The sequence below is a fragment of the Electrona antarctica genome, assembly GCF_951216825.1.
Source record: "Electrona antarctica genome assembly, chromosome: 19".
NCBI classification, from domain to species: domain Eukaryota; kingdom Metazoa; phylum Chordata; class Actinopteri; order Myctophiformes; family Myctophidae; genus Electrona; species Electrona antarctica.
Genome location: NC_136800.1, coordinates 34,577,643 through 34,592,495, shown reverse-complemented (window position 1 = coordinate 34,592,495; position 14,853 = coordinate 34,577,643). Strand labels below are relative to the sequence as shown.

General features: G+C 40.5%; 1 protein-coding gene across 2 annotated transcripts in view; it reads left to right on the top strand.

Moving 5' to 3' along the window:
• Window positions 1–7,318, top strand: part of st6galnac3 (ST6 (alpha-N-acetyl-neuraminyl-2,3-beta-galactosyl-1,3)-N-acetylgalactosaminide alpha-2,6-sialyltransferase 3) — a 55,777-nt gene extending 48,459 nt beyond the window's left edge. For both annotated transcript variants that reach the window (XM_079529982.1, XM_079529981.1), the window contains exons 4-5: window positions 4,803–4,910; window positions 6,823–7,318. In XM_079529982.1, coding sequence (XP_079386108.1) covers window positions 4,803–4,910; window positions 6,823–7,012 — 298 coding nt within the window. In that variant the 3' untranslated portion in view covers window positions 7,013–7,318. The remainder of the gene's footprint in view (window positions 1–4,802; window positions 4,911–6,822) is intronic.
• The last annotated feature ends 7,535 nt before the right edge of the window (window positions 7,319–14,853 follow it).

The following is a 14,853-nucleotide window of genomic DNA, read 5'->3' as shown; positions in this document are numbered from 1 at the left end:
GCTCCTAGAATAACCCACCCCATCTGCTTTGATTGTCACTATGGGCTGATCAGAGTCACACTGCACTGTTTGAACGTCCTGTATGTTATTGTAGGCCATGGTGGAGGTGGTGTTGATAATCTTCTTATTATCTTCGTCTCTCACAACGAGGTGCTACAAGGTGATCTGTCTCTAACCTCTGTCTTCCTGACGCTTGTCAGGACACGTTGTAATTTGTAAGTTGAAAAGTAGTATACTGTCGTTACTTGGGTCGTTTTATGCGTATGCCGTGGCTACGTATGACGTAATGAAGATATGTACCAATGCCAGGGTATAGAGCGCCGAAGTCTGACGTCACTTTCAGTAGAGGTCGTCAATCTCCAGGTTCATGTATTTGTTTATTTGCATTGAGATCCCCAAACGGCGATTTTAGGTCGCTTCATATAAGAACTGTGTTTGAAAAATAAACCGACCACCTCAGCGTTTCTGTCAGGGGAGTGGCTGTGCGTCGTTAATGATGTCCATTCATATTTGATACAGCCAGTTTCTAGAGAAAATGGAATTAATGTGACCGCAAAAGCCTTGAAACTACATATGAATGCAATGTCGCTGAGCATATACGTCACGCCCAGCTGTCAACATATTGCGTTCCTGAGATTCCTCGTTGACGTAAGCTCAGCTGGTGGTGACTCGACTCGTACTAACCACGATACATTATATATCAATAAAATAAAAATAAAAATAAACGTAATTAACGTTCAGTTTCTGTTGTGCGACGGGCTGCGGGCAGAAGCAGCCTACCCGGAAATGTAGTCTCTGGGTTGTTTGGCTCGTTTCTAACGCTTATTTTGTTACTCTTTGGGTATATTTGTACATTTCCACCTTCAGTCGATGCTTCATATCCATATGAGTGAAAAGGCCGGGGTGATCGGTTTATTTTTCAAACACAGTTCTTATATGAGGCGATCTAAAATCCCCCTATGGAGAGTACAATGCTTATAAAAACATACATGAACCTTTGAGCTCACTGCCCTCTACTGGTAGTAGAGGGCAGTGACGTCAGGACTTCGGTGCTCTATAACTGGCTCTCAATGGTGACGTAATAAAAATATGTTTCAGTGTCGGGTGGATTAAAGGAAATGCGTCTATGTATATACAGTATGTATATGTAATTTGTAAGTTGATTAGCAGTATACTGTTGTTATTTGGGTCGTTTGATGCGTATGTCCTGTAGCTGCATATGACGTGATGAAGATATGTACCAATGCCAGGGTATAACTGACGTAATAATGATATGTTTCAGTGTCGGGTGGATTAAAGGTAATGCCCCTATGTATACATGTATGTAATCTGAAACCAATGCCATATCAAGCACAAATGAATCATTACGTCATACGCAGCCACGGACATACGCATCGGAGCACCGGACAAACAACATTACTTGCACCCTCTGCTTGAGCAAGTAATAATGGCGATTAACAATTTAATTGTGTTTTTGACATTGAACATTGGAACATGACAAGGGACTACAGTACAAAGGGGAACTGGGAATTGGCATAACGTTTAGGGAAAATAATTTATTATTGCAACAACAAACAAACAAAATAAGTCGTGTGTGTGTGTGTGTGTGTCTCGGTCTTTGTGTCTGTTTGTGCGCGTTGAGTATGCATGCAGTCTGACTCTGACTCACACTGCTAGAGTGGCAAATGGCTAATGAATAATACACAATAAATAATGGTGATGTGTTGACAGCATATAAAAATATGCCATTTAGTATATTCTGCTACTCAACTACCTTACTACAAATGGCCTTTTATGTGGTTTCACCCTACAACCCCAGTGTGTATAAGATTGGGCTGAACCGATGAAAACAAACAGCAGCTTAGGGCCCAGTCTGAATATTCCCTTGATGCTTCTTCAACTCAAGCTAATTGTTTTCTCTAATTTATGGTGACTGAATTTGACTGTGTTATGGTTTGTTTGTTTGTTGTTCGTTCATCATCATACTGAGGTGACCCCATGAGGGGTGACGGATAGGGATGGAGCTCGAAACCCAAACTCGTTAAAAAATTATTATTGAGTACCCGGTATCAATAAGCTTTGGGCTTGTCGAGCCTGTTATCGAGCATAGCAATCAAGACAAGGACCGATCAGGAATTAAATCTAATCAACCACGCTGGCACAAACATGTCAGTCTAAAGTCTAATTTAACACATTAATGAATGGTTGTTTTAATGATAGGCAAAAACATTTTGAACCTTTGTCATCTTCATTTAATCTCACTGGCCAATAAAAAAAGATACCAGTTCTGTTCAGAATTTGTCATCTCAAGTCTTTCCACAAAATATTAGAAATCGCTCAATAGCGGACTCGATAAAAGCCTGGATCAATAAGCAAAATCAATAAGGTGCTTATTATCAATAAAAAATAACGAGCTCCATCACTAGTGACATACCCCTTATAACCTACATTTTCACTAGTAAGAGACCACACCTCTACTTAACAGTTAACAGTTTATTAAAACAGAATGAGATGAATGTGGAATGGAGTGAGGAACCCAAGGTAGGGCGAGACTCAGGGTGGGGGCATAGTCTCTGGAGCTGACGGCCATCTTTGCTCTACTCGGGGTGAGCGGTTGGTCGTCACTGCCCCCCCTGGATTCCTAGAGAATCAAGGCGGAATTTGAAGAATAGCGAAGATAGCCGATCTACAAGTGCAGTACTCACGACCCATGTTTGTCTGTCGTGGAGCAGAACAAACAACTTGGTTGAGAGATCGCAGGTGTATTTATACTGTGGTGATTGCATCAGGTGAGAGGAGGCAGGTGTAGTGGATACGGGTGATTGTGAATGGGGAGTGGCCGTTGAGTGGAGGCGGGAGGTGATTGAGAACAGAGTGGCAGTGTTATGCAGAGGCTGGTCTCCACTCCTGAAACTACGTTGTATAAATACAACCACCCTTGGTATGGGGTCAGGTTTAGGCCTGGCTCAAGGAAGAGGACGCCCCTTCCATGCATATGCATGCATATGCACCATGGGCACCGTTGGAGGCGCGACAGTCCTAGCAGGAAGTATTCACCATATTCACACGCCGGCCATTTTGCACTTAAGTCATACTTAAAGTGCCATTTCTTCCCAACCCGCAAATATGACATTAGAGCAATAGCCACTGTGTGAATATAGTCAATTGTATGTACTGTAGCATGAAAACAAAAATGTACTGTAGTAGCCTGGTTCTACTTTTTTCTATTCCACCACTGTCCACAAAATATGTTTAGGTATACATTACTCCAGTGATGCAGAATGGCACGTTGACAAATGCAAAATGTTAACATGAAAATGTAGCCTACCGGTATTCTATTTCTAACCTTTCATTTGTGTTTTATTCTTGATTCTTGACAGTAAAATAATTTTAGGCTTGCAATGACCAATTTAGAGGAAAATCTCTAGAGGAACTATCCTTCCCAGTTCCACTGCATGCTGAACAGACACCCCAACGACTTCCTACCCAAATACGCCTCCAATTGGGTTCGGGTGGAGCGCCCGGCCAAGCTGGAGGCACCATGAAGGATTTAAACCCCTATTCTCCGCACTGGTGGACAGATACAGTATATCACCCCTACTCCAGCTGCCAGACGCCCCCTCACACAATTATATGAACATTTTGCCGGGGGGAAGCTATCCAGTTCCAATTGTTGTTTTCTGTGTGTGTGTGTGTGTGTGTGTGTGTGTGTGTGTGTGTGTGTGTGTGTGTGTGTGTGTGTGTGTGTGTGTGTGTGTGTGTGTGTGTGTGTGTGTGTGTGTGTGTGTGTGTGTGTGTGTGTGTGTGTGTGTGTGCGTGTGTGCGTGTGCGTGCGCTCGCATGCGTGTGTCTGTTGTGTGTGTGCAGGCGTTCCCATATTATTTGTGGGTATGAGTAGTTGTTATGGGTAAGAACATGGTTATCCACTAGTCTAGTGCACTAGACTTACATGTGTGCAATTAACATTGACATTTTCCCCTATTTTTTTCATGAAACACCCCATTCATGACCTTTGCCGTTCACAATTAATTGCATCTCTCATAAAAACCATGTGAGTTTGTTGCAGTTGAACAACAGTAATATCGGAATACAAATGCTTTGCCTCATCAAAGGGCAAAAGGGCATACAACCTCTAGCTGTCTATTTTGATATAGTTATTATAACTGTACTTAAAATACATATTTTTGAGGCATTATAAATTCATGTCACTCTTCTGGAAAATGAAAACAGACTATATGGTTTCATATTGTACTTTATTTGCATCTTACTGTAGGTATTAACCCATTTAGGCCTGAGTTCAAAACATTCACTTTGAAAGAATATATATTCAAAGATTTGCGCCACATTTTTACGATTTTTCAAAAATAGCAGACCTACAAGCTCGTAGCGCGCCACTCGGTGGCGCGCTACGAGCTTGTAGATCTGCTATTTTTCAATAGCTAAATTATAACATAATGTTTAAAACACCAAAATGGGTTAAATAGAGCTGCTTCAAACCTGAGTGCAGCAGCACGATACACTTACACTATGAAATTGCTTGCTTTACAAGTAATCAAAGGAGTGCAAAGTTCAAGAGCCCTGATTTGATTAGATCTTTTGGGACAATTTATACACGCCACCATTTTACAATTAAGTACAATACGATTTTACGATGATAAAAATCTATCAAAAATCTATCAAATGTCCATTCGTTGACGTATCCAGTAAAAAACAAAAAACGACATTATTTGATTTTCGGTTATTGCCCAGCCCTTACACATACACATACAATACAATCTGCCTTTATCTTCTTTTACTTTTAGGATCCAATCGGGCTCCTACCTCAGCACCGGCTGGTTCACACTCATCTTAGCCATGGACATGTGCAAGGAGATCCACATCTACGGCATGATCAATGACACCTACTGCAAGTAAGACATCAAATATAATATTGTTGCTGAAACCTTGTATCTCCATATTTCAACATATGTTTATTTAGTTTCTTCTTTTTTCCCCATAAATTAATACCCTACTTTGTCCTGCAACACTGTTGCAAAAAAAGTACTAAAATGTGTGACACATTGTAGACCTGCTATTTTTGAAAACCTTTGAAAGTGAAACTCAAATGTGATTAATTCTAGCTGTGGGCTTTATAAAAATTTAACCAATGAAAAGTATTAAAGAGCTTGTGACTAAATTAACCACATTGAATCCATTCGAACACAGGTTAATTTTTTTTACATTTCCTGAAAGGTATTTTTTAGTTTTGGACATACAATGTTTCCACCCGACAGCAACCATATGGCAATGAAATATACTGTACATCCCTCCCCTGCAAAACGTAGAAAAGCCAATTCACATGCACTGCACAACAACTGACCTCACCCTCCCATACCCATGTCCTACTGCAGTTTGAATACATTTTCAGTGCCACAGTTTGAATTTAATGGCTGTATTTCTACGCAGAAATCCATATTGGTTTATTACTTTTCGCTGTGTAGAATACCCAGCAGGTTGCCGGAGCAGGCTGTCCCTCGCAGCAGGGCGGTTGGACCTCAGCAGGACCCCGATTTATCTGCCCAGGTTTATTTGTATTTTGGCGCTGGAATTTCTCATTGACTCGAGGGTGTGTGATTATTGTCTGGCTGTGAGGCAGTGGGAGGGTGACAAACAAGATGTTGTTGCTCAGGGCATGGTTGCTTATTTATATTATGTCTCCATAATCGAAGCCGGCTCGCATACAGTACCTTCTCGCCGTTACTTCCCCTACTCTCACAATTCCACTGCTATTTCTATACACCCACCCGCACTCTGAATACAATGCTTTACCTATTACGGAGTGATGAAGAGAGAGAGGTTTAAAAAAAACAGCTTGATTATTATCACTCATAAGGATGAGTGATAATAATAGGTGGTATTGGGGGTTTATATAGACATTAGACAATATTGAAGCCACGCTTTCTCTCTCTCGCTAGCTCTGTCTCTCTTGCTCACTCATTGACTTTGGTCTAGTGAGAGGCAACACTTATCATGTTTCGGAGTAGACAGAAGGTTTACTCCGGTTTACAGAAGGTGGCGGAGAGCACACTTGTGGCTGCGCCTGCATGGCAGGAAGGTCACCTCTTTGCCCTGTCATTAGCTCACTTTGTGCAGTGATACAGATTCAACAGGCACAGGTGAAATGTAATGCATTTTGTTAACGCTGATATGCGTGTGTGCCACTGTGCACCGCTGCTGCCGCCTGCAGCGGCCAAGCATTAAACTGGCAGCCGCCCACAGTGTCTGTGCGTGTTCGTTGTGGTGGACACCACAGCTGGGTATTATGATTGCTGTTTCTTCCTCTCCCATAGTTTGTTCATTCCCCTAATAAAACTTGTTACACAAGTCCTCCTCTTGTAAAACTGTCACTTGTTATTAGAGTCTGCAGTAGAGCCGGGTTTACTGTTCTGCCCCATATCATTCCCTCTCACACGCTCGAAAAAGAGTGATAGATTCCTCAGGTAAGCCTCTCTGTGCACATGACCAGTGTGGGGCGATGGTACTCCAGTCATTGGAGAAGAAGGGGCCCTTCCGTTCCCCTCTTTCAGAATTTCAAAACTAGTGGGGAAATTATGGGCTGAGAATGTGAATGAGAAACACTCGCGCTCTCAACAACTACCTCAGAATTGGCCTTAGGTAAGGCATGTAACACAGTGATTGTTTAAACTTTAATGATTGTTGTTCTACTTACACTCCCAGGGGAAATCTGTGTGCAGGAGACAACACAACTAATTGTCAACTAAGATACACATTCACTTTGTTTCTCTTTCCCTCTCTCTACCACTACCTCTCGCTCCTGATCAGGACGGGTGGTTACAGAAAGGTGCCATACCACTACTACGAGGCAGGCAGCCGGGACGAGTGTGCTGAGTACACGCTTCATGAGAGCGCCCCCTATGGTGGCCATCGCTTCATAACAGAAAAGGCGGTCTTTGCCAAATGGGCCAAGACACATGCCATCAAGTTCTTCAATCCGTCCTGGCAGCTATCATGACCTCGGCTGGAACAGTTTGGCACTGGCACTTTGCTACCCAGGGACGAGGCAATCTCATGTAAAGACATGAAGCACATTTTCCTCATCGGTTATACGCTAATGTTCATATCCTCACAAGTCCCAAGACATATCTATGGTATAATGCATAGGATTGTTAAGTTGCGCATCCCAGCTGGTTGATTGTTGTCCTCAATGCACATTCAATCAAGAGTTTTGTTTATGACCACTCGGTGAGGACGATCATGAGGAACCTATCGATTGTTGAACATTTTGGCTTCCTCCGCTGAATTCAAGAATATAAGGCACTCTGTTTTCCTGTGAAGGAGGGAGCAGATGAAACAACTCGAACAATCTGCTGCACCATAAGTCAAGCAGAAGATGGTTGTAATGCAGAACACAAGTGCAGAAACAACATAAAGAAAACAAAAGCCGTCCTCCAACTTAAAGTGACCTCCAAAGCCTCCACACACATCTGTGAGCACAGTAGATCAAAAATAACTCAAACTAACTTTTGTTAGAGGAAACTTCAGCCAAACTGTGGGGATTTGGTTCATTTTCAACATATCTCTCCAAGATATTTCATCGTTCTCTCCGAGTCCTGATTCACACTTTTTTAAAGTTAAATTATATCTTCTCGTTTTCTTTTTTCTTTTTTTTAATACAATCTGATGTTTTCTTTTTTTTTCTCCTTTAGATTATAATTGTATTATATTATTATATTATCATTTAATGCTGTGAAATTGAGTTACAGTATAGTTGATATGTTCCACCATTGGCTGGATGTCCTGTGTATCTGGTTGGTAATTTATTCTAAAGCACAGAGAGAGAGTAAAGGAGAGAGAGAGAGAAGTTATTGACGCTCTTATCATGTGCCATTCTTTGACAATGTGAGCATCACAGCACATAAAGCAATGTGCAATTAAAGATTCTGTCCTCACGGACAGAGTTGAATCACTTATGACCCTGTAGCGAGAGGGACATTTTAATGTGTGCAGTAAAACCGTTTGAAGTTAATGTGTGCTATTATCATTTGTGCCTGCAATATAGTGAACCGCTCATTGTGTATAGACTGAGACAGCACATTCGTCAGTCTATTTTCTCCCTCGCTCTCTCATATTCTCATCCAATCATGCCTCCGTGTGTAGAATATCACTGTGTCATACACACACAGTGTGTACTACTGTATGCGTAGTTGCATACATATCTTCCTATTTCTCTTCAGACATGACAAGCGTGTCCTCATGGTTCATGCCATTACCTTTAAATGCAGCCTGCCCTTTTAAGACTGCGGCTCTGAAACATAATCGATGAGGTGCTGAACCGCGTTTTGGATGGCAGCCAATATGGTAGCATTGACGGAGGGCTGCAGACTGGGCTGGCTGCGTGGCCACAGCCTCCCTCCCGGGGGCTGTGATTAGTCTCCTAGTCAGGGCCCAGAATGGTGAAACGGTGGACTGGTTCTGACTGAGGGGTTCTAATTTAAGCAGCCTGATGCAACTGTACTGTAATACTCAGTCTGAATTTTCACTCAGACTTTGTACTGTTTGTACCGTATGCTTTACTCCTCAGCAACCAACTCATGGTCGGTCCACAATGTCTCTTGTCTCGTTTCCATTATTGCTGTCTCCCGTTGCAGTGGTTCTCAAAGTGGGGTCCGGGGACTTAACCACTTTAACCCTATACATTGGCTATTTGAAAATAGCCAATCTACAAGCTCACAACGTGTCACAATACAACGCAATGTGAACTTGTAGATCGGCAAGAAAAATCTAATTTTATTTTTTGATATACCATAATATAATTCTATTTTCGAAACATTCTAAGAACACAAATCTAGTATGGGGGTCCCTGGCACAAAATATTTTCAGATGGGTCTCCATGAACAAATGCATATCAATTTGCGGGTTCATGGCATGACAAAGTTTGAGAAAAAGTACTAAAATTATGTATTTCTTGTTTGCTTACAACTATATGATATATAATTGTATATGATCAATGTACTGTACACATCATTTATGCAGTTCTATAGCCTGTGATTGTGTTGTCATCTGGCAGCTCTGTTTTCATTCTTTTGTTGCCTCCCTCCATGTTTGGTCCAGTCATCTAAGACTCTAGATCAGCGGTTCTCAGCGTGGGACCACCAGGGGACCTTCACAGGGTTCCAGGGGTTTCCCCAGGCAGCGTGGGACCACCAGGGGACCTTCACAGGGTTCCAGGGGTTTCCCCAGGCAAACGATTGACGGTTAGGAACCAGATTACAGGTTTGTAGGGTTAGTACAGCAGCTAGGCTGTAACTCAGAGATTGTACACTTGTAACCAAACAGACGCATAAAGGTATATTTGGCTACTATTATTTGGCTTTGAAAACGGTTCTGACTGTAATATAGTCAGTATGGTTTAAAATATCACAAATTAAGCAGATTGTCTTATCTCCAGATCTATGGGCTGCTGTATACAGTACTGTACATATACAGTGGTGTAATAATATCCAAAAGAAAGAAAGAATAGCAGTGCTTTTGCTGATGAGGCGGGGCTGGGCAATTAACAGAAAATATATCTAAACTGACAATAGGAACCATTAATGGACTTAATCTTGCTCATGCAGATTAATCAAATAATCAAGAAGCAGGTTTTCTTGTTTTTATATTGTTTTTAATTTCTTAAAAATGAATAATATTTCTTCAAAATAATTGTGATATTAATTTGAAGTCATATCGCCCAGCCCTACTGGTGCGTCTTCATGGACAGCTTGTGAGGCTCTGCTTACTGCTCCAAGACCAGTGTTGTTCAAGTTACTTTTAAAAAGTAATTAGTTATAGTTATAGTTACTAGTCTGAAAAAGGAACTAATTACTTTACTAGTTACTAAATTATTACTTTACTAAAAAAACAAAAAAAATAAAGGTTTTAAAAATATATATACGATTTTCCAATTCAGACACATTGTTTTCAAGGAAGAAAATCCCTAATGTCACTGCTCCAGTTGTGGTTTGCCACAAGGAAAAAAAACACATTACGTAACGTGGGTAACTACTAACTCACCCATTGAAAACACAGTAACTATAATGGCGTTACTGAATGGGAAAATGTAAAGAGTTACGTTAAAAGTTACAGCAAAAAGTAGTTTCTTTATGTAAAGTAACTTAATGTAAGGGCATTAGTTCCAACACTGTCCAAGACAGAGGCAGAGCTCCCTAGATTCTGATGAAGATGTGTGGGTGTGGAGGCCAGCAGAACCCAGCTGTGAATTTCAATATCCTGCACCATTAAGATAATCTCTTAATTTCAGGACAATTTCCTGCTGTGATCAATAGAGGTAATTACCGTCCATTCTGGAGGTGATAGTTCATTTAAAAAAAATAACTGTGCCACTGAGTCTTATTCCCTGTTGAAATCCCCACCGTTCGTAGCGCATCATCCATCCACTCCCATATGTGTTGCAGTTATTGTTGCCATTTTGTCGAGCAAATCAAGTGCTCTCTTGTGCTGTAAAAAAGATTGCCATGAGTCTCAAGACTTTGTCACGGCAAAGCCGCACTATAATTTTGGCGCCAAGTGTCCTTGTGCTGCATGTTTTGTCGATGGGTAATTCTTGAGTAACCTTTGTTAAGGTATATAGAATGTAACATGAATTGGACATTGCCATATGGACAATGGAAGGGTGTTTTTGATGGCAATGTACACCTGTGGCAAAATAAGATCCTCAAATACTGCATGGATCACTGCAGCTTTTTTTTACTGCATGGTTTAAATTGCTACTCTCAAATATACATTTCTGGAAAATATATTGTAATTAATGTAATATATAATGTAATTTTCTGTTATTTGCTGTTTTGTGTGTCTGACTCAATCCTTAAAATGGATTGTATTTCCCTTTTTCTTTTTTCTCTGTGTTTTTTGTGTTAGAAATAAGAAAATGTCAATGTCTTCACCTGATTAGGTGATTTAGCGCCATCTCAAAAGCAGAGCAAGGAGTGTCCCCAAAAGCAGAAGAGAATTGTTCAGCCGTGTCCGTGCTATAAGGCGTACCGTAGAGCCGAGCCTCTCAAATTGGAAATCACATGAGATTTTTCATCAGTGATGGAGTCAAAATTCGCTGAGCTTAGAGAATTCTGGGAAGTGTTTTTCTGACGTTTTAAGGGCCGCTTAAAGGAGCTTTTTATGTACCCCCTTCCCCCTGCATAGTAACAGGGCTATGAAACAGTAATGCAATCACGGTTCATGGCTTCTATGGCATAGTCATGAATAAAGCATCAAGATACAAATTAAAGATGGGTTTGGCAGGCTGAGCCCGCCTCATTTGGACATTTCATTGTTGGGATCACATTCAGCTCCACCACTCACTCTAGTGTAGATAAGATGACACTGGCCATTGTTTATTCTAATTGTATAACACTTCACTCTCATCTAGAAACACTACTTACTAACTGCCCTTACTAACTGTTCCCTTGGGGCGCGGGGTGGGGTGAAGTGGGGTGGAGGAACTGCAAGGCAGCAGAGGCAAATAAAAGACCGTAAAGAAAAGTGGACCTGACTGACTTTTCTCTCAGCTAAATGAGTTTGTTGGAGATGTTTTTTTACCTGTTTACCTATCAAAATGATTCCCCCTTATGGGTAGGGGGGTTGATTGAATTATGGCAGCAGAGTATATCATCTTTAATAACAAAGAGAACTGACAAGGGTCCAGTCAGTACTATAATATAATAGCACTGTGCACACAGTGGAAAACCCAGCCTATATCAGACACCCCCAACAGGGCTGTACCACTTACAATTATTCTATCGACCGCAGAATACAAGAGTCATATCGAATAACCAAGCTCTTTAATCATGCCTATGAATGTCATAGACAGTCAAATGGCACAAGCTGATATATTAGCTAATAACTGAATAGCTGCAGGCGTGGCTTCAAACAAAGTCAATACTTGCTTGCAATGCGTGTAATCTTTGTACGTTTTGTATTCTCCACAACATTCGAAAAATAGAAGAACTAATGGAGCTATGGCTAATGGGATGGGGGAGAGATTTGAGTAAATTGTCTGACCTGGGAGAAAACAATCACAGGCTGACGGGTCGGTGTTGCTACAAAATGTTTTAACAAGTCATAAGTCACACACAAGGCACAAGTCATATTTTGTGTCTTACTGACAAACTTAGGTTCTGCCCAACAGAAACGTTGCATTATGCTCAGCTTCGGGACTGCACATGACAGCAGTATTGACTTGAGAAATGATGTGTAGTGTACGAGTTGTGTCCAACACTAAACATAGTTTAGTGTACATGTGTCATGATGAGTTGTGTCACTTTAAACATGTATCTGTTTAGTTTGAAAGAAAGCACATTGTGGTATAGGTACTTTCTAGCACTATAACACAAAGCGCCATGGTATACAGTAGGCCTACAGTGCATGCACTTGTTATCAAAAGAAAGTGGGTTAGTTGAAACAATGTACTGTATGCCCATTGATTGTGAATAGTTCATAATGCTCCACAGCCACAAGCCTGTTGGCCTGGGTATGAAACCCCATTGGGGCCTTCCTCCAGTCCTCCTACACTAGCATTATACTATTGTATATATGAAGTGTATTTTAAGCTTTTTTTTCCTCCTGTGCCTTCCCTACATTATCTCTGTCTCTGCTATATCTATTTGCAGAAAAAGTTATACAAACCACTAAAGGAAAGTGATTCTTCTTGCTCTGCAGATTCTGTAATAAAGTTATAAAACCACAGAGAGGATAAATTATCCGTAAAAGGCCACCCTCTCCCAAACTTACTTGCAGTAACTGAGCAAATGCTTCTGTTGTGCCACTTGTGATTTTACGTTATTTGCTGTGGTTTACTGACTGTAAAGAAGTGTGTTTTCTTTTCTTTTTATGCTTGTATAGTAGTTGGCTAAATGTGTGCTGCTTCCTTGTACCTAAAAAATGTTCGCCTTTGGGCCTTTGGCGGTGATCTGTACAAATCCAGTCCATTTGCATCAAAATAATTTTGTATTCTGAAACTCAATTTTGTTTTTAATAAACACTTGAACCTGATTATCCTTGTCTTGTGTGCAATCTTAACATTTTACAGTGTTTCTAAACCTTTTTTGGGGCCAGTGCCCCCTATCCAATATCCTGGTCCCTTCTTTTTTCCCCACAACTATACCTGTATATTAGTGCCTGGTTCTGGTGGTTATTTTGTGCTTACCATCCACTAAAATATGATTGAACTGTTGATTATATTTCTTCATAGGAATTATAAAACCATGTTAGTTATAAAAATCACACCCGTGTGAAGTGAGGGGCGCTCTAATCATCATACATCATCGTACATCATCATCAAGAATGGTGGTCCCTTATTGGCCAAGGGTTATGCCCGACCGACATACATATGCCGATTTGCTCAGACACCTATGACATTCATTGTCAATGGCATTTAATGTTTGTGTTAAGACAACACAAACATTAAACACTATAGCTGTTTATAGGAGGGGCTAGCGCCCCTCAATAATCAGGGACATGTGATGAATAAGGAAATTATATTTGTATCAAAGAAATTCATTACAGTAGGAAACAATTCTAACATACCGGTATACACATTTGTCTGTGACGGAGCCTGACATTTAATGAGTGAAATGTGTTTAACAATATATTTAATTCAAATATAAAAACATGCTGAGATGGCATTATATGTATTCCAACATGTCCTCCATATGACAAAATGTTCAGATTCAAGAATAACATTCTTTTTCAGAGAAATAGCTTCATAGTGGTGATACTGAAACGTTAAACAAATACTCACACATTTTCATTTTGCAACAATTTGTGAATAATAAGTGAATTAAATTGAATTATACATAGTGAAAGCTATATATCCACTTCTATTATCTGTTATATAAAGTAGGCAATGTGTAACTAATTATACTAATCAAATAAAAGCACATCATTATACCTTCTTTTAAACACAGATATCACTGTGTTGGGAGTATGTTCATGTTTATTTTCCTTTAATGTTCATCCTCCAAATGTAATGCTTCCTTGGCACGATTTATGAAGACTGTGGATGAAGTGGGCTTTGATCACATGGCTTTTGAATCTGTCCTGTTCACTTTGGCACATTGTGTGCATATTATGTTGCCAGTGCTCGTTAATTGGGGTACTTCAGCAGTTTCTCAGAGGCTGGATGCTCCAGAAATGCTGACCCTTGATAGTTCCGGGCTGGAGGTGCAGAAATGAGTTGAGGAAGCTGATGTGAGGAGTTATTGTCGTGATCAGTAAAGTCTAATTTCACTTTTCTGTCTATTACCTCCTTTTAATTATCTGCATCATTAGAAAGTACAAGGAAGAAATTGTGCTTGGTTTGTCGTTTTTCATCTCCTATTGAGTTTGTAAAGGATCTTTTCATCTACGTACATACACGTATGCAGCATCCCCTCAGAAGCTCTCATTAAAGTCTGTGTGTGAGTAGACATTACTTTGATCGCCACATCCGCCTCCCTGAAGAAATATGAGTGTTAACACTAATTGCCTCATGTTTTCATTGATTATGCCCGCCTCATCAACTAGTAATCCTCGTTGTTCTTTTCTAAGCATATAGAGAGTGCCAGAAATGAGATTTCAAAGAATAACGTGCATTATGTTAGGCTTAGGCAATGGAAAGCATTCAGCCCTGATCAATCAATGCATATCGCAACATCAAAGTTAGCTTAAGTAGGCTACAGACCCTGATGAAGACCTTCTAGGTCGATAGGCGTTGATCATAATTGTTGCTTTGCTCAAAATAAATCGTAATATTTTCATCAAAGATGGAGGGCCTTGGAATCCTTTTCTTTGCAAGTCTGAAGTCTACACCTTTTGGGAATT